The 19,941-nt window shown below is 32.4% G+C and overlaps 1 protein-coding gene across 1 annotated transcript in view; it reads left to right on the top strand.

Annotated features, from left to right (window-relative positions):
- The window catches only part of LOC126881875 (zinc finger protein 816-like), a 71,366-nt gene that overhangs the window by 15,955 nt on the left and 35,470 nt on the right, over positions 1-19,941 (top strand). Inside the window, exons 5-6 of the mRNA XM_050646525.1 lie at positions 8,939-9,298; positions 11,084-11,247. Coding sequence (XP_050502482.1) covers positions 8,939-9,298; positions 11,084-11,247 — 524 coding nt within the window. The remainder of the gene's footprint in view (positions 1-8,938; positions 9,299-11,083; positions 11,248-19,941) is intronic.

Below are 19,941 nucleotides of genomic sequence, written 5' to 3'. Positions count from 1 at the left end.
ACGTTGAAATATTTGATTTGGAATTTGACGAATAAGAACTTACTTTTCATTAGCTACAACTCTGCTTCTACTGAGTATAAAGACTTTATACAGACATTTTTTTTTATTTTTTATAAACTATATTTTTATTGGAATACTTTTTTCGATAAAATACTTACTTATTGTGTTATTTGCGTAAAACCGTCTAAAAACGTGTTTTTTTTTTGTTAAAAAACGAACATATACAGTCGCAAATAACTCGTCATCAGTTTATACACTTGATAGATACTTGATAGTATTAGACTTATTGATATTATAGCTACCTAGCCTTATACAAAGTAGATTTAGAAAGTCCACATCTATATTAGACAACCTAGTGGATATTGAATCTGTAATTCATGGGTCATTTGGATCTGATAAAGTATGTTTGGCTTATGGCTATCTTTTATTATATTTTATAACGCGTGCCATTTGGGGATTAGATATAAGAATTCTATTAAGTTGGTCAATTCCAAGAAATATAAAATTTATTAGTAATTTCCTATATAGACGAAACTTATTCGAATAGATAACGTTCTTTTAGACTCAAAAATCCAATTAAACGACATTCCTCAATGGTCTACTCGTTGCACTTTTCCTTATTGCCATCAATGACATCGCTAAATCACTTAACCCACTAGTCATTTAGAAATTAGAGAATTGGTCAAACACTACTGGCCTAGAATTTTCTCCCACTAAAACGAAAACAATAATCTTCAGTAAAACTCCAAAGAAGCACATTATACTACCAAAAATCTACTTAAAGAATTTCTTCTTCTACTTTTTCTTTTATATAGGCAGTACTGCCTGTTTTTCTTCAACGGTGCCTTTCATTCTGTCCCTAAATTGTCATTCCATCTTTTCCTTGGGCGTCCTATACTTCTTCGGCCTAACGGTGACTTGTCCCTGGCTATTCTTACTATCCTTGATTCAGACATCCTGCTTATGTGTTGATTCCACTCTTCTTTTCTATTCTTTACCCAGGTATTTATATTGTCTACCCCACATATGCATCTGATTTCCTCACTTCTTACCCTGTCCCGTAGTCCTTTTCCAGCAATCCTTCTTAAGATCTTCATTTTGTTGGTCTCCAGACGTCTTTGTATTTTGCTTGCATCTGGTCTTGTTTCAGCAGTGTAAGTCATAACTGGTCTAATAACTTCAGTCAAATGACATATACAGGGTGTCCCGAAAAGATTGGTCATAAATTATACCACACATTCTGGGTCAAAAATAGTTCGATTGAACCTAACTTAGCTTAGTACAAATGTGCTCATAAAAAAAGTTACAGCCCTTTGAAGTTACAAAATGAAAATCGATTTTTTTTAATATATCGAAAACTATTAGAGATTTTTTATTGAAAATGGACATGTATCATTCTTATGGCAGGAACATCTTAAAACAAAATTAAAGTGAAATTTGTCCACCCCATAAAAAATTTATGAGGATTTTGTTCCCTTAAACCCCCCCAAAACTTTTGTGTACGTTCCAATTAATTCATTATTGTGGTACCATTCGTTAAACACAACGTTTTTAAAACTTCTTTGCCTCTTAGTATTTTTTCGATAAGCCAGTTTTTATTGAGATGCGGCTTCCTTTTCAATATATTTACGTAAAAATGTTATGGGGGTTTTGTTCCTTTAAACCCCCCAAATGTTTGTGAACGTTCCAATTAAACTATTATTGTGGTACCATTAGTTAAACACAGTGTTTTTAAAACTTTTGCCTCTTAGTCTTTTTTTCATAAGTCACCTTTTATCGAGATGTAGCTTCTTTTTCAAAATATACCTAAAAATGTAAATGATAAATAAATTTTCAGATTATTAACAGGTTTCTATTATCGTACTTAACCATATACAAATATGTGGTGGATTCGACAAATATTCAAAATATCTCGATAAACACTGGCTTATCGAAAAAGTACTAAGAGGCAAAAAAGTTTTAAAAATAATGTGTTTAACTAATGGTGCCACAATAATAATTTAATTGGAACGTACACAAAAGTTTGGGGGGTTTAAGGGAACAAAACCCCCATAAAATTTTAATGGGGTGCACAAATTTTACTTAATTTTTTTTTTAAGATGTTGCTGCCATAAAAATGCCTTATGTCCATTTTCAATAAAAATCTCTGAGAGTTTTCGATATATGAAAAAAAATCGATTTTCATTTTGTAACTTCAAAAGGCTGTAACTTTTTTTGTGTGCACTATTGTATATAGGTAAGTGAGGTTCAATCAACCTATTTTTGACCCGAGAATCTGTGTTACAATTTATGACCAATCTTTTCGGGACACCCTGTATATTCGGTACTTTGTTTCCACTCTAAGGTGTTTGTTTTTCCAAATTGTGTCGTTTAAGCATCCGGTTCTACTGGCTTTAATTATTAGTCTTTAACCTCTTCTCGATATTATTGTCGGCTGATAGATTAATTCCCAGGTATTTACTTTTTAAGTCCAATTTGCATCTTATTGGTTCTTTGGATATGACTAAGCTTTTTGTTTTTTGGGCTGATATTTTCATATTCATTTCTTTTGCGTTAATGTTGAATTCGTGCAGTAATCTTTGTAGGTCGTCTTCGCACTCTGCTACTAACACGGTGCCATCAGTTTAACAGAGTATTTTTATCTCTTTATCGCCCATTTTTTACCCTCTTTTTTTCTTCACTTGTTTTATTATTGCATCCAGCGTTATGTTAAACAGTAGAGGGCTTAGTGAACCTCCTTGCTTGATTCCTGTGTTTGCTTTTATATGGGTTCTGTTATTATTCCCTTGACTTTCATTTCTATTTTATTTCGTACATAAATATTTTCTATCAGTTTTATAATATCCAGTGGTAAATTTTTGTCATATAGTAGGTGTATCACATCTTTTAATTGTATTCTATCAAACGCTTTCTCTAGGTATATAAAACAGAAAAACCCTCGCTTGTTATATTCTAATGATTTCTCCGCTATTTGTCTTATCACAAAAACTGCATCGTTATGATCTTCCACTTCTAAATCCTTGTTGTTCAACCGATATATTTATGCATGCCATTATTTTCTCCATCAGTATTTTTGTTGTGAGTTTCAGTATAGTGCTCCGTAAATGTATCCCTCTATAATTACTGGGGTCTGCCCTATCACTTTTCTTAAATAACGCTAGGATCTGAGTGGTACTCCATTCTTCTGAAATTCTTCCTGTATTTATTATTTTACTTATCCTAATATTCAGTTCTTTGTGAAGTCTCTCTCCGTATTTTAAAAGTTCATTAGCTATTCCATCTTTCCCTGGTGCTTTTCGATTTTTCATCTGTTTTAAGGCGTTCGTTATATCTTCCTCTTTAATTTCTGTTTGCTCATCCGATTCTAATCCTAGTTTTCCAGTTCTTCATGATTAGCTGTTTGATACAGGTTCTCTAGGTAAGTTGTCCCTGTATTTGTATCAATATGTTTTACTTCTACCAATTCCTTCATCTCTGCTGTTTGACCTCGTATCATTTTCCACATTTCCTTTTGCATCCCGTATAAGTCGTGCTCCATCTCTTTTGAAAATGCTTACCAATGTTCTGTTTTCTTCCTTCTTACTATTGAGTTTAACTCATTTCAAACTCTTTTATATTCTTCATATGTTTGTCTCGTTCTTTTAAATTTGTATTCTAGCCAGATTTTCTTTTTTTCTTGGCATTTTATTTTTATTTCTTCACAGATCCATGGGGTGTTCTCCTTTTCTTTCGTATACGTTTACTTATCTTACGTTCTCCAAGTGCGTCCGTTGCTACCATTTTGATATTATCTCTAATCTTTCTCCAACTTTCTTCTATGTCTTCATCTGGTTTTATGTAGTTTTCGTTCAGTACTTTTTGCAGTATTCTCTGGTATAGATCTCGTGTTGACAAGTCTTGTAGCTGTTCTACCTTTATTCTTGTCTCACATCCAATAGGGTCTTTTTTCCTGTTTTTTTTGTAGATGTATTCTGATTTTTCCAAGTACTAGGTTGTGATCACTTCCGATATTAGCTGCACTTCAACATGTTATGTCTAGTACTTGAGAATGATGGATGTTTCTGTTTGTTAATATATAATCAATATCGGATCTGTGTGCTCTTATATTTTTGAATGTATATTTCTGTTGATATTTGTGTCTGAAAAACGTATTGTTTATTCGAAATTCGTTCTGAGAGCAAAAGTTAGTAAGTAGTTCCTAAAGAGTTTACAATGAATTATTCAGAATTGATTAACTTCTTGGGAATAAAACTAGATAATTGTCTATCTTGGTAAGACAATATACACTCACTCCGACTGTCATGACAGCTCAAACGGGCTTAACTTAATGAAAAGTATCTCATAAACAATGGGGTGTCGACTTCCAAACTCTTATGACTGTTCACTGAAATTTGGATTTCAACCTGAGATACAATACGCTAAAGTATTACGTTTGGCTTGTTCTCTTGTATGGAATGAAAGCATGGATAATAAAGGCCAGCTCCACTAACAAACTTGAAGTCTTTGAAATGAGGTGCCTGCACCGAATGCTTAAAATATCATGGACATACTTAGGGACATATTGCGAGGAAAACGATATACTTGTCGGCAACTGGAACTCGAAGGAAACATAGAGGGTAAGAGCGGTCTAGAAAAAGATGTCATGGCTGGGTAATATTCGCCAAATGATATTAATGAAATTACTCTTAATAGAATAATGTAATCGTGACTATCTAATATCTCACCTGACAATACAATGCACGGTGGACGCCTACGCAGAAATACACGGCACCTTTAAGAAGTAAAGTTAATAATAAATAATTCAATAATTATACTTAGTCACTATTTTCCCCCTAACTCGGAAAATATCGACCGCACGAAAAAACTTAGAAGAAATTGTAGGAAATCGCGATTGCAACAATTTACGAGTCCTTACCATTTTTCTCTCGAAGAGTTTAAAGTGGCCGAGCGGGTTACTAAGTCAATTTCATTTAAGTAAATACGGTTGCAATATCTCCAAACAAAATATACAATCATCAGAAGAGACTGTAATTAACGAAAATAACTACCTAATTTTTTATCGAGATTACGAGGCAAATAAGAAATGTACAATATCTAAAATCACCCAGTGAGTATCTTTCTAATTAAATAAATTTTTTATTAAATAAATTATATTATTATATATATTATATAAAATTATTAAATAAACTTTAAAATATTCAATGATTTGTTTCAAGAATTCAAATTAAAAGACAAATTACAACTACAATTATTCTTGCTAATTTAAAAACGAGTTTAGAAAGTAATACATAGGTACAGCTGGTTCCTAAAAAAACTGATACGACTCTTAGTAAGATTTGATTATTTTGAGCAGTGTATTTGATTGGTCTGACATTATATTATATTTATTATTACAGACTGTCAAAGTCAGTTAAAATAAACAAACAAATAACTGATTACATAATATGGTAATTCATAAATTGTAATAATTATTAAGGTCTAAATATTTAAATTATTTTGAATTACTGCATTTTATAAAGAGTATATAAATGATAGTTTTTACATAAAATGTATACATATTAAATCAAGAATTGTAACCAAATTAGAAGATAACTGGGTACTATCAGACGCAGCAAATCATTTTAACATAATGCATAAGCAGAACCACAGTTTTTCTATTAATAAAAAATGGAGGAAACAAGAAACTCTCGAAAGAAGGCGATGGTCTGGAAGACCAAAACTATACTAAATTTGGGTATGTAAAAATAAAAATAATATTTTGTAATATCTCCATCAGCAGTGATAACAGCTTGTAGTCTTGGGTCCATCTGCGTGAAATAAACTATGAAATTGTCTTCTTCAGAGAGCTCATCCCAAACCTTGCTTTCTTTCGAGAGTTTATTGTTCACTCCATCTTTTATTAATATTAAAAACGGTTGTTCTGCTTACGTTAAAATGGTTCGCTACGGCAGATAGTGACCAACCATCTTCTAATTTCCTTACAATTCATGAATTTAGCTCTTTGCCAGCATGTGGAGCCATTTTTGAGGTTGAACAGAATAAGTTATCTGACAAATTTTAAGATTTGGCAGTGACATTGACAGTATGTAAATAATAAGTATTTATCCTTCAAAATACACTGCTCAATTTTCTACAAAATACGCTTTAAGAGTCGTATCAGTTTTTTTTGGAACCAGCTGTACATTCCAATAATTATTTAAAAGATTGCCATTGTTATCGTTGAATGAGAAGTCAAATTTAAATGCATCAAAAGAAATAAATAATTTTTATTATAATCCGATCGACTCGACCGACCCCAAATTCCGATAACCAAAGCTACCTAAATACGTCTCATCGTTGTCTCAGGTAAATTCAATCTCGTACCTAGAAAGCTGCTAACGCCATCTATTTCTAAAACCACTGGTGTCGTACATAAACGCTCATTTAGTTTCGTATCTTCCAGTATATTTATCAGTCAACGCTATAAGGATATGTCAAATAATTTTATAGTACCGGGCACACATAGTTCTTACTATTATTAAAAAAATAGATTTTTGTAAAAAAAAATATTTTTTCAAGAATTGTTTAAACAAATTAGACTGTTTACTGTCACACCTTTTTTGACGGAACTTTATGAGAATGGCGGATCAACTATTAAAATTTGTCCAACTGATTGAAAATTATCAGTGTTTATATAATAATACCCAAACAAGAGTACCCCAGCAAAATGTGTGGAATTTAGAGTCATCTTCCGACAACTCTTTGGCGGCAATAAATAACCTTCTGTTGTAGTTTTTGTAGATATAAGGATGCGCCCAAAATTTTTTGTTTCTTTTTTTTTGCGGTGGCGAAAATAATTTAACAAATGTAAGTCCTCTTCATCACTTAACATCTTTGCAACTACTGTAAAAGCATGGAAAACCTTAAAACAAGACGATCACATGCCGCCTGCAAATCGAATCGTTTGCGGATTTTAAGGCGTAAAGGAATCGTCGCTGCATGACGAAACTTATACGCGTCTATGACGATACGCTTCGTGTGCAAAATGCCTAACAAGTTAATCACAAATACGATTGTACTGAATGTTCAGTTTGAGGTAGCAATTAGTGATATATAGTTCTTAGGGAAACGTTCCTTATTTAATAACTATGTATTTGTTTTGAATGACAATGATTAAAATAGATGATAAAATATCGAATCCTTGAGAGTAGCTCAATAGGAAATAGAGATAATAGACACACACGCACATATCCTGAAGAAATACGCTGAAAAGCAGATTAGATGCCAGTCAAGCTTGTCAGAGAAAAAAATGTCAAAGTTCTTGCCTTGAGATGAGTCAATAAGGTTTAATTCATCGTTGGGAAGGCATCCTAGAAGCATTTTTGCATCTCAAATACTAGTTTTCTCGCATCATTCCTTCGACTATGTGCAATCAACAATAGATAGATATTTTTTAACTTACTTATAAACCTAATAAACAGTATAACTTTATGTATTGTTATGATCTGCTTCTTATTAATTTTATATTAATTATTATTTATTTGATTAATTATTTAATTGTCGCAAATCATACATAAAAATTGAATAAAAAATCTCAGGGTGCCTTTTTTATACTATTAAAAAAAAATCCAAATTATCTCACGTTATACTTATCTTCTCTCGTGGGTTCAGTATCTCTGAGTTGATCCTAATCGGGATAAAATAGGGAAAAGAAATAAAGCAAAATATTAACATAAAAATACAGAATTGTCCTTTATTTATCAAAATCAATACTCTGAAATCTATCGAATCTAAAAACCTGTGGACACAGATGTCCGAATGAAATTTTTACCACTTAAATTTATTATAGTTAACAACAAACAATTTATCGGTTTGTTCCCGATGACTTTGGTAAAACAAACTAAACAAAACAAATTCATGTATTTGTAAGATTACCTATATTTACTATTTACTTTTTGAAATATTGGAATTTTAATTCATATGCCTTTTACTCAAAAATTTAGTTTCCGAACATAAAAATCTCTTTCACATAAATTTACTGACCTTTTGCTTCACTCACTCTGATGTCTTCTCGTGAGCCAAAACAGCTCTCCCTCGTTGACTATGTTGAAGGCTACTCATCAAAGCCCTCTCCTTTGTCCAGCTTCAAAACTGTCAGCATACCAGCACCAATTCTCCAACAAGCCGGGCCTTCTTTTGACACGTACTCGATTCAAACAAAACTCCAAAAATTCTCTGCTATCCTTCTCACAATAATACAGAATCAAAGAGGTATTTCGTCTCAATTTGATCTGTCTCTCGTTCCACTTTTCAACACTATTCTCCACTATCAAACAGCCACTGGTATCTGCTAACTATCTATCCACTTAACACGTCGAACCGCTCCTTAGCGATGCCAAAAACATAATGACTTCTCTTTCAAACTGTCTCAATCATCCAATCCATTTTTCCCCTTCCACATTGCCAAGAATCAAAGACATCGGCTTTTCCATTCAACAAACAAAACAGTCACCCTCAAAATTATTCCGATCATCCTAATTACTTTCTGAGAACTATACAATATTTACTCGTGTTGAAACAAAGATACTAAAATTCCAAACTTTCTCCATAAAACCCCTTTTCTAGAAATTTATAATTACCTCTAAACTAAACAATCTTTTTCCATTTTAAATCTAAATACATCGTTATTTTCACTTTAATTATTCACAAAAGTCTTTAATGGTTCATCGGAAAGCTCATTAAAAGAGAAATCCACTTACATCCAAACTACATTCTAAGAAATATTTACAACTCAATATACAGGGTGTATCTAATTTATGTGCCCGCGTTATTTAAAAAAAAATTTAATTTAATTTTTATTTTGCTTTTGATTGATAAAATGCAAACACAATAGTATATTATACTTAATATTTGTATTTTCATTGAATACTTTAATATGAGGTATAAAAACCATTTTTAGCTCTATGGATGTAGATGAAGTTGGGGAAGATTGTAAATTAAATGAAAAAGGCAAAAATAAAATCATCTGCCAATCAGTGGACGGGGAGAAAATTACCTTTTATGAATCTTGCGAAGAAGATGATAATTCAGATCATGCCGACGAAAATAAAATTTTCTACAGCTCGACAAACGGGAAATTTATCTTCTACGAATCTATAAAAAGAGAAACAGATGGGTATGTATGTAACGCATGTGGTGACAGCTTTCCGAGTCAGCAGATATTGTCTGAGCACTATCTACACCACGCAGAACTTAGGTTTATGTGCGATAAATGTCCAAGAATTTTCAAAACCGATAGTGCCCTCAAAGCACATTTCAGGTAACTGTTAAATCTAAATCTTAATTTTATTGCATATGTGTTACTAAGAGGTTACAGTAGCGATCAACAGGTAGCAACAAACGCGGTCCAAGATTGCGGCTGTAATTTTGAATATTTTGTCGAAATATTTGGCACACATATTCGTAATATAATAAAGAATGGCGGTAGAGAGCCCAATTTGAGAAAAATATTAGAATGTGGAAATTACTCTGTAATTAAATACAATATTAAAAAAACGAGCCTGTACCGCCATTAACCCCTAAACGCCCAAGGGTGGGTAAAAAATGTCCACCTAATGCGTATACCCTTGTAACATATTTATTACGTGTTTAAACGTTTTTAAAAAATTATTTATTGTTATAAAGACAGCCCTTTATCGAATGTTAATTTGGTTCTACCGATATTTTTGAAGATAAAAGTACCATCGTGAGTTAAATATGGGTGGGCATAAAAAGTACTCCCTTAGTAAAACTTGTTGCTAAAGGTTTCTATATAATTTCTCAATGGTAGGAAGATAATCCATATAATTATCGACGTATAATTACATAATCTACATAATTATCCGCCAATGAGGAGGTTGAAAGGAAGAATGTGGAGAAAATCGACAAATCTGAATTACTGGCATTTACTGGTATGTTAATTTTGATGTACATTGTAATTTTGTTGTAAGGTTTGTAAATTGTTTATATTAATATTTCAGAAGATGCTGTGTTTATTAAGCATAAGAATCTTAAGTTTAATCCATTTCCAACAACTCTCAATAAATATATTAGCTATTTTCGAGGTGGACATTTTTTACCCACCCTTCGGCGTACATGGAACCTAAAAAAGGTTGGGCGTTTAAGGGTTAAGAAGAACAAAAAATACACTTTCTTCAAATAAACTTTTTTATCCCATGCCTAGATTTTGTGTCATTTTGGACCTACTAAAATTTTTTATTTCTAACAAGAAATCGAACATATTATAACTAATAACTAATTAGGCAACATAAAGAAATTGTCACTGCCATTTTGACAAACCTGCGTCAGATTTTCTCTTATCTGTTCTGGTTATCTTTATCGATATCTGTTCAGTGCAGTAGTATATTATTTTAAGAATTCGTTATTGTTGTTTCATAGGAAAGTAGTGTTTATTTATATTTAATTTATTATATTTTTGTTTAATAGAACTAAGTTGTTGGCCTATTTGAAAAAAATAGATTATTGTTAATTGTGAGTTTTAGTTATATGTAGGTAGGTAAGTATATTTTACGTAAAAATATTTCGAGTATATAAAGTTAGAGTGCCTTTGGCGCTCTATGAACTAAATAAAATAAGACGGCTCTTGTTTCGCTTCACAACGAAATGATTATTTATTATTATTATTTCGTGCAAATACCCATGTTAACATAAAATTTTCATCCATTTTGGTTTATTTTTATAAATATTTATTTACTAATAATAAAATTGTTTTCTATTACTTTCATTTAGCGCGCCTATGAGTTAATGTCACATTCAAGTTATGTCAAACAATCCCGAAGCAATGTTGCCAAAGTTTCGCAGACCTTATGAAAAAAGGTATGATACTATCTCCGGAAGTTATATTGATGACACGCTACTGTATGCTCTTAAAACAGCGGTTATTTCTATATTTCACTATTACTGCTTGGCAAATTTTATTTTGTCTAAGTACTTCTCTTGAGTTTTTAAACAACCCCTAATGAATACTTGTTGACTACTCAATCGAGTTGAAATCCTTGATTGAGTTGTTATTGACATAAAATTAACACAACTGATATAATTTTAGATTAAAACATACCGCCTATGAACGATTCAAATGTAATATTTGCGGCCAAATGTTTGCTAGAGGAGATTATCTCAAAAACCATGAAAAACACCATGTAGATTCTCAAGATAAATATAACTTAAAATGCAAGACTCCCGGCAAATTTCTTCGCTTTAAAAATTCAGGTAATTGATTATCTTATGTTTTTTTATAGCTCCGAAATCCCAACATCCTATGCTGCGAAATATTCTTTCTATAATAATTTACCACAGTATTAAGGGGCCATCCTAGTGTAAAAGTACGAAATTCATATATTTTTTTGGGAAGTTCTAAAATAAAAAGTACTGTACCAGTTGTTTTAAAAATTTGCATGTGCATTTTTTATAAAAAGAAGTACCTATTAGTCCAGAAAGCCACTGCGCATCCGCTAGGAAAAATATTCTAATTCGGATTTTTTGCACAATCTTACTCAAAAAGGACTCCTTTTAACAAATTTGCATGTTGCCAGGACCAAAGGTAGTCAAAAATTTTTTAAACGTTTTTTTTTTGTTTTTTTCCTTAAAATAATTTTTTTTTTGCATGGAACAAAGTTTTTTTAGGTTTTTTGGATCATTCCAAACAGAAAAGGTCTTTAGTGACTTTTCTCTAAAAATAATAGTTTTTGACATATAAGCGATTAAAAATTGAAAAATTGCGAAATCTGCCATTTTTAACCCTCAAAAACTATGTGAAAAACTGAAAATTTGAATGTTGTCAAGGTAGGTAGATATTCTTTAAACATCGATTGATGAAATCCCGAAGAGTTTTTTGCAATATACTATTCAAAACTCCTTTGTTTTTTAATTGATAATCGAGCGTGTGCGACAGTATTTTCCACCGACAGTATGGTGCAAATGAAAGGAATAAATTCGTTATTTCGTAAACCGGCGACTTTAAGGAAAAATCCCGAAACAGGTCGATTTGTATTTTTAAGTTACGATATTATGGCATATATGGTATACTAGTGACGTCATCCATCTGGGCGTGATGACGTAATCGATGATTTTTTTAAATGAGAATAGGGGTCGTGTGCTAGCTCATTTGAAAGGTTCTTCAATTATCTATTCAGTAATATAAACATTTATATAATTATTTATACAGGGTGTCCTTCTACTTCTTTTTTTGTCAAATAATTTAATTTAATAAAATTTTTTTGGACACCCTGTATAAATAATTATGTAAATGTTTACATTACTGAATAGAGAATTGCAAGAACCTTTCAAATGAGCTACCACACGACCCCTATTCTCATTTAAAAAAATAATCTAATACGTCATCGCTCCCAGACGGATGACGTCACTAGTATACCATACATGCCACACAATCATAACTTAAAAATAAAAATCGACCTGTTTCGGGTTTTTTTCTTAAAGTAGCCGGTTTACGAAATAACGAATTTATTCCTTTCATTTGCACCATACTGTATACACATGCAACAGTGGAAAATAGTGTCGCGCACGCGTGATTAGAAATTAAAAACAAAGGAGTTTTGAATAGTATATTGCAAAAAACTCTTCGGGATTTCATCAATCGATGTTTAAAGAATATCTACCTACCTTGGCAACATTCAAGTTTTCAGTTTTTCACATAGTTTTTGAGGATTAAAAATGGCCGATTTCGCAATTTTTCAATTTTTAATCGCTTATATGTCAAAAACTATCATTTTTAGAGAAAAGTCACTAAAGACCTTTTTTGTTTGGAATGATCCAAAAAACCTAAAAAAACTTTGTTCCATGCAAAAAAAATAATTTTAGGAAAAAAACAAAAAAAAACGTTTAAAAAATTGTTGACCACTTTTGGTCCTGGCAACATGGAAATTTGTTAAAAGGATTCCTTTTTGATTAAGACTGTGCAAAAAATCCGAATTAGAATATTTTTCCTAGCGGATGCGCAGTGGCTTTCTGGACTATATTATGTGCATGTAAAAAAAATTCATAAAAAATATTGAAAATTAAACAATTTATGCGCCATCTGCTGACACCGTGAAAAAACATAGCTCCACTGCTGCAGTGATTGGGATTAGAGATCTTGAAATATAAAATTTCAAAGTGATTATTGAAATTTAAGTTATTTTCTATACCATCAACTAGGATTTTTGAAAAATATTAAAATTTGGAAAAATTACGAAGTGTTGATTTTTTTAAATTAGCTAAAAAATTCTCAGTTTCAAAAACCGCCAAATTGACATTTTTCATCCAATCAAAAAACTCCTAGTTGATGGTGTAGAAAATAACTTATATTTCAATAATCACTCTGAAATTTTATATTTCAGGATCTCTATTATTAAATAGTCCCAATCACTGCAGCAGTGGAGCTGTTTTTTTCACGGTGACAGCAGAAGGCGCATAAATGTTTTATTAATTAAAACATTATTTTAAATATTTTTATAATAAGTGGTTATGCAAATTTTCAAAACAACTGGTACAGTATTTTTTATTTTAGAAAATATCAAAAAAGTATATGAATTTCGTACTTTTACACTAGGATAGACCATTAATAACAAACAGTAGGTACACTCTCGTTGGCGCCTTCCATCTTGTTTGCAGCGAAAAGTTTCGACGGGACTGGCTCAATGAAAAATCTTTCTGGTAGTTAGACAAGGTGAAAACGGCGGGTCCGTTGGGAAAATATTCCCATGAGATTTTTTTGCATAATCACATTCGTGAGACATCCCAGAATAAGGTTCAAGAAGTCGCCTACGTGAAAAGTGGTTCAATTTTTTTTAATCAAATTGTAAAAATCAATATTTTTGGCTCGGACAATTTTTTTGTAGGGGTTTCGGACCATTCTGGACAGAAAAGGTCTCTCTTGTAATTTTTCTCTAAAGTTGATCGTTTTCGAGTTATAAGCAATTTAAAATTGAAAAAAACGAAAAATGGCGATTTTCAAGGCTTAATAACTCGGTTAAAAGTTATTATTATGAAAGTCAGAAAGTGACTAAATCAAAGTTTAATGCCATCCCTACAAGATCCTGAAGAAATTTTTGTCATTATTTTATGACTAAGCTGTTATTTTTAGGTAATAATAATGAGCGTCATGCACGTGGTAGGCGGCCGTAAATGTGAGTGCAAGTAAGATGCACAATTGGACTGCCGGAGTGGCATCTCTCTCGCACTCAGCATTTACGGCCGGCTACCACGTGCATGGCGCTCAATATTATTACTTAAAAATAACAGCTTAGTAATAAAATAATGACAAAAATTTATTCAGGTTCTTGTAGGTGGGCATTAAACTTTGATTTAGTCACTTTCTGACTTTCATAATAATAACTTTTAACCGAGTTATTAAGCCTTAAAAATCGCCATTTTTCGTTATTTCAATTTTAAATTGCTTATAACTCGAAAACGATCAACTTTAGAGAAAAATTATAAGAGACCTTTTTTATCCACAATGATCCAGAAAACCTACAAAAAAATTGTCCGGGCCAAAAAAATGGATTTTTGCAATTTGATTAAAAAAAAATTGTTAAAAAAATGTGGCCCACTTTTCACGTGGGCGACTTCTTGAAACTTATTCTGGGATGTCTCACGAATGTAATTATGCAAAAAAATCTCATGGGAATATTTTTCCCAACGAACCCGCCGTTTTTGCATTGTCTAAATCAGAATTACTAAAAGCGCTATTGTAGAGCTTAGGGTTAGAAATAGACGAATTGAGTAAGTCAAAAAAATTATCAAATTATGAATGATATGGTATGAAGTAGTTCCAACAGCTTCAGGAGACAACATATTAAAACGAATGTACAAGGTTAATCAACACAGTTTAGCAGCAACTATGCTATTACGCACCTTAGTTGCTAGTTTAACACTCAAACTACTTATGATTGAAAGTATGCAGAAGCGCAGTGAGTTCTGCGACTTGTCGCTCGAATCTGTGCGACAAAAGTGCGTGACTTTCTCAAGGTCGCAGAGTGTCATTACTGTTTGTTATTAATGCTGTGAACCTACTATAATTAGAATGCGATAAAATAAACTGACTTCAGTGCAAAATTTTTTACCACAAATGATTTAAATATGTTGCGTGACAACACAGACTGCATGAAATAACAAAAATCAAATGGAAAAAATTATCAGAAAATGGTCCTTGGGCCCACCATTTAAAAAAAATTATTACCCCTTTCATACCATGAATCCTTTTTATTCAGTTATTCATGTCGAGCCGGACAACTTTTCTATTTCGGAAAATTTTCGGAAGGGGGGCATTTCGTAAATATAGAGGTTTCTAAACTTTGGTGCATCCGACAACAGCATTAAAAATGTGTCGAACAGTATTACAGTGGAACCGCGATAAGTCGGCCCCCGATAACCCGGAACTCCGGCTAACCCGGACCGATTTTTATCAGACAAACATTTCAACAATAAAAATGTATTGCTGTTACAAAATCTCGTGAACCTAATTCATTCATTTGGTGACGTCAATATACGAACGAAACGATTGATGAATCCGACATTACTGAAAATATCAGGGTGCAGATGGGACCCTGTCGCGCAATTAGCAGCAAATAAAATAGTCGTATGTTTTTGGCTTCATTTTATTTCGGTTATACATACGCATTTTCAAGGTTCACGAGGTTTTGTACCAACTCTATGTAATATAATATTTGAGAGATAATGGAACCGGATTGAACTACATATAACATAGTAAAAATGACTCATGGTACACCACATTCATTGTCGAAAACAACATGCACCTGTATTATCCTTTATTTTTTTGAAACTGTCTGTGTTAGCATTGTTTAGAAAAGACTATTAAAATTCTTTTTACTTTATCGTACTATATACGTAGTATAGTATAATAGATAAAGTTATAGGATCGTGCAAAAAATTTTTTTTCAGATTTCACTTTTTTTCGACGTTTTGAGTCCCCCTGAGTCTAAAAAGCAAATAAAAAAAACATGTCGGAAGTATGTACGTACGTACGTACGTACGTATGTACGTACGTATGTCGCCACCGCCCAGCAAAAACTACTGGACCGATTTTGATGAAATTCGGTATGAGTAAGTTTAAGAGAATTTTGTCGAGAAACTAAGCTTTTAAAAAAAATCTCTCGAAGGGGGGCCGAAATAGGGGGGTTATTTAGGGCCCATTTTTGCAAATTTTGACAGAAATAAATGAAATTCAACTCAAAGTAAGCCCATCGATAGGTAAATAAAAGTACGGAATTTGACATTTCCAAATTCAAAATGGCGGCCAACATGGCCGACCGCCCCCCCGACACATTTCCCTATCTATCTAAAAAGTTTTTGAAGATAAGTTTAATTTGAAAAAGTCGTTATATAGCCTAAAGATGGGGCTATAAGAAAGATGTTATCGTTTTTCAGAAAAAGTTACGGGTTGCCTATATTTAAGGGGTCAAATTTTGACATAAATTTGAACTAGATTTTCTCAAAAATGGCTCCAAGGAATTTTTTTATTTTTTGATATATTTTTGATATCCTATCAGTAAATTGATTGACATTAGTCATATATCTTAACTCCCCATAGGAGGGGAGTTATGAATTTTTTATAAAAAAATATTCGAGTGCCCGTAACTTCCTTCTTAATAGAAACTAAAATTTGAAATTTTGCAGACGTATATGGTATTTTATTATCTATTACCACAATAAATTTTACCAAAAACATGGCTTCCGGTTGAACCGGAAATGAATAAAAAATCTTAATTTTTTTGATACGCCCTGTATATTTTAACACATTTTGAAAGAATGCAAAATTACCTTTCCAATGACATAAAATTTATTGCTGTAGCTCAAAAACTCGAAAAGTTACGGTAAATAGAAATTTTGCTATAATCTTATGTGTGTCCTCTCTCACGCGTTCATAGCAGAGCATTATTGTAGAGCAGTCAATGAGGGTATTTGGCTCCGAATTCCATCCTACTACATTGATGTACTTGATATTTTCACAGTAAGTAGGGAATAGCTCAAGAAACAAAATCTACCCTATATACTATGGCGCTTTTATCTTGGGGCGGTTCCCACTTCTTCAAGGGGGTGGAAAATTTATTGGTCAAAATAAGCACGGAAGTGGCTGAAGAACCTATTTCTAAGCAAAAACTGGTCTATACTTTTTTTTGAGAACTCAATACTTTTTGAGTTATGCGTAGTTGAAAATTGGCCATTTTCATTGAAAAATGACACCTTTTCGGACGGATTTTTTGTGAATACCTTAAAAACTATGCATCGAACTAAAAACTCTATATAAAACATTTTTTAGATTATAAATAATAAAGAGATTCGTTCCTTCGTAAATGTTCTATTTATAATACAAAAAGAGATATGGTAGGTGAAAATAGTTTGTTTTTTGGTGCATGCTCAAATTGGTGTATTCAACTTGAAATAACAGAGGAACGGTAGGTTTTAGGTGTATAATGCTACCAACACCTTTTGTAGTGTTTGAAAAGGCCTTTAAAACGAGCACCGTTAAATGTCGGTTACTTACAAACTAAGCGAGATATGGTGCAAAAAATATAATGACTAATGTACTTTAAGGAAAAATGAAAAGTATATACATTTAACTCCCCATCCACCATAATTTAAATGCATTGTTTTTCTTCTCCATACCTTTTAATATAGTGTTATTTCTACTTTCAAAAAGTTAAACGGGTTTAAAATGAATGGTTTTTTTAAAAAATGTGATCAAATTATAGAATGAATTTTTAAATTTTCTTAAAAATCTTCCTTTTTCTCCATGTAATTCGAAAATAAAAATATTTCACCCCTGAGAAGTGGTGGGAACTTCCCCCATGATAAAAGCGCCATAGTATATAGGATAGACTTTGAATTAGGAGATTGGGCTACTCCCAAAATTTCATTAAAATCCATGCAGTAGGATAGAATTTGGAGATAATATCTTGTTTTTAATCTCGCGCATTGACTGGCGTAATTGAAATAGAATGAAATGCAAATATTGTAAACTATTAATTTCTCAGAAAAATGAACTAATTTGAAATGAAAGTATGACTATAATATTCTATTGATTTATGCAATAATCTACACATCTATAGTGTGTCCCCGAAATATGGCATCGAACATTTTCTCAAATGCAGGAATTAATGATGCGTAGAACCATAAAATACTTTTAAGTACAGTAGGTGTTTCTAAAATATCAAAATAACGAGTAACTTTGTTATTTTTATAGAATGCCAATATCTAGTACCATAACGATAATAGATCGGCACGATAAAGTTCTCGGGCGGCCCTTCCGTCCAGCGTTTTTTAACAATGGTCTTAGTCATCACTTTTATTAAATAACATAACATCAGAGACGGTATTATGTGTAGTAAAGTCGTATTATTGTTCGCTTCCGTTTTGTAATCGTTCGTAAATTTATTCAGATTTTGTGTTTGCGTGTCTTTTGTCTATAAGGGCAACAAAACGTAAAAATGTTGTAGTGACAATGGAAAAGAAACTAGAAGCATTAAGTAGAACTGATAAAGGTGAATCTTGCAGCATTATATTATGGTGTCGGTACATCTACAGTATCGGATTGGAAGAAAAATAGAACTAAAATCGAAGAATTTTTTTTTCAAAATGATAACAAAAGACAGTTTAATCGGTGCAAAGCTAATAAAGCTAAGAATGAGACTTTTGACGACGCTTTGTATGTGTGGTTTTGTGTGGAATGCGAACGTGGTTTACCAGTGTCTGTGTGACAATTATAACGGAGTTTATCTGTAAGCATACCATATTTTATTAATTTTTACCATTTTCTCCGGCTAACCCGGATTTTCGATAACCCGGATCGGCCGCGGTCCCAATTAATCCGAGTTAACGGGGTTCCACTGTACTAGTAAATTGTTAAGCAATTTTATCAAACAATCCTGCAAGAATCAGTTGTTAGGGTATAAATTTTATGACTCTTTATGATGCGTGCGCCCCTATGGGGACGAGTTGAGTTCACTTCCAAAATATGAATATTGCCTGACTCCTTAAAACGTAATATTTGAATTCACTCCTAGGCGATTTTAAGCCGTCATTAGTACGTGGGTGGGGTGAATTAAATATGAACCGACCTTTCCGTCCCTGCTTAGCATAAACTGGCGATAATGTCTAAATTAGTCCTGTGGTGGGAGGTTACAGTTTAATGTGTGACTGCGCGCTACCGCCTGTTCTCTAATGACGTGCAGTCAGTTATTGTTGCGATGAGCGAGAGGGTAGTGCCATGTTCGCTTGCACAATGCATTCGTGACCTTATTGCGACAGTATTTTGGGATTATCTTGGCGTTTTGTTGCTGTGTTTTGTTCATGGGAGACGAATCATTAATGCCGCTTATTACTGTAGTCTTTTTGGACCGTGTTCGAGCTGCCTATAGGTCCAAAAGACGGGGATGTCCTATACGAGATGTGTTGCTCTTGCATGACAACGTCCGACCGCATACAGCTGCCCTAACACAAGAAAAATGCATACAGAAAGAAGAAATGTGTATAGAAAAATGAAGTATTGTTTAATTGTTGTAATTATAATTCAATAAAAAGTTATTAGCAAAGGTCGGTTTATATTTGATTCACCTCTCGTATAAGTAATTATTATACATAAATATAAACTAACTACACCAGGAATTTTATACCAACTATACCAGGGAGTTTTTACTTCACGTTAGGTTATTTAATTATTATACCTTAAAATCTGGACACTGTTGACAAATCATTCGTTTAAGAGTATATTTCTTATTGGACGTTCTTGCAGAACTACATCTAATTGGGGTGATTTTTAAAAATGCAACTTTGTGATAATTCAAGAAAACAAAGTTTCATTATTATGATTATGATACATAATATGATTATTATCGTCATTTTTTAGAAGAAACGCTCCCCCCTATTAGTTTTTATTTCTTCAGAATT

Source organism: Diabrotica virgifera, chromosome 3, assembly GCF_917563875.1.
Source record: "Diabrotica virgifera virgifera chromosome 3, PGI_DIABVI_V3a".
NCBI classification, from domain to species: domain Eukaryota; kingdom Metazoa; phylum Arthropoda; class Insecta; order Coleoptera; family Chrysomelidae; genus Diabrotica; species Diabrotica virgifera.
This window is presented reverse-complemented; position numbering and strand designations above follow the sequence as displayed.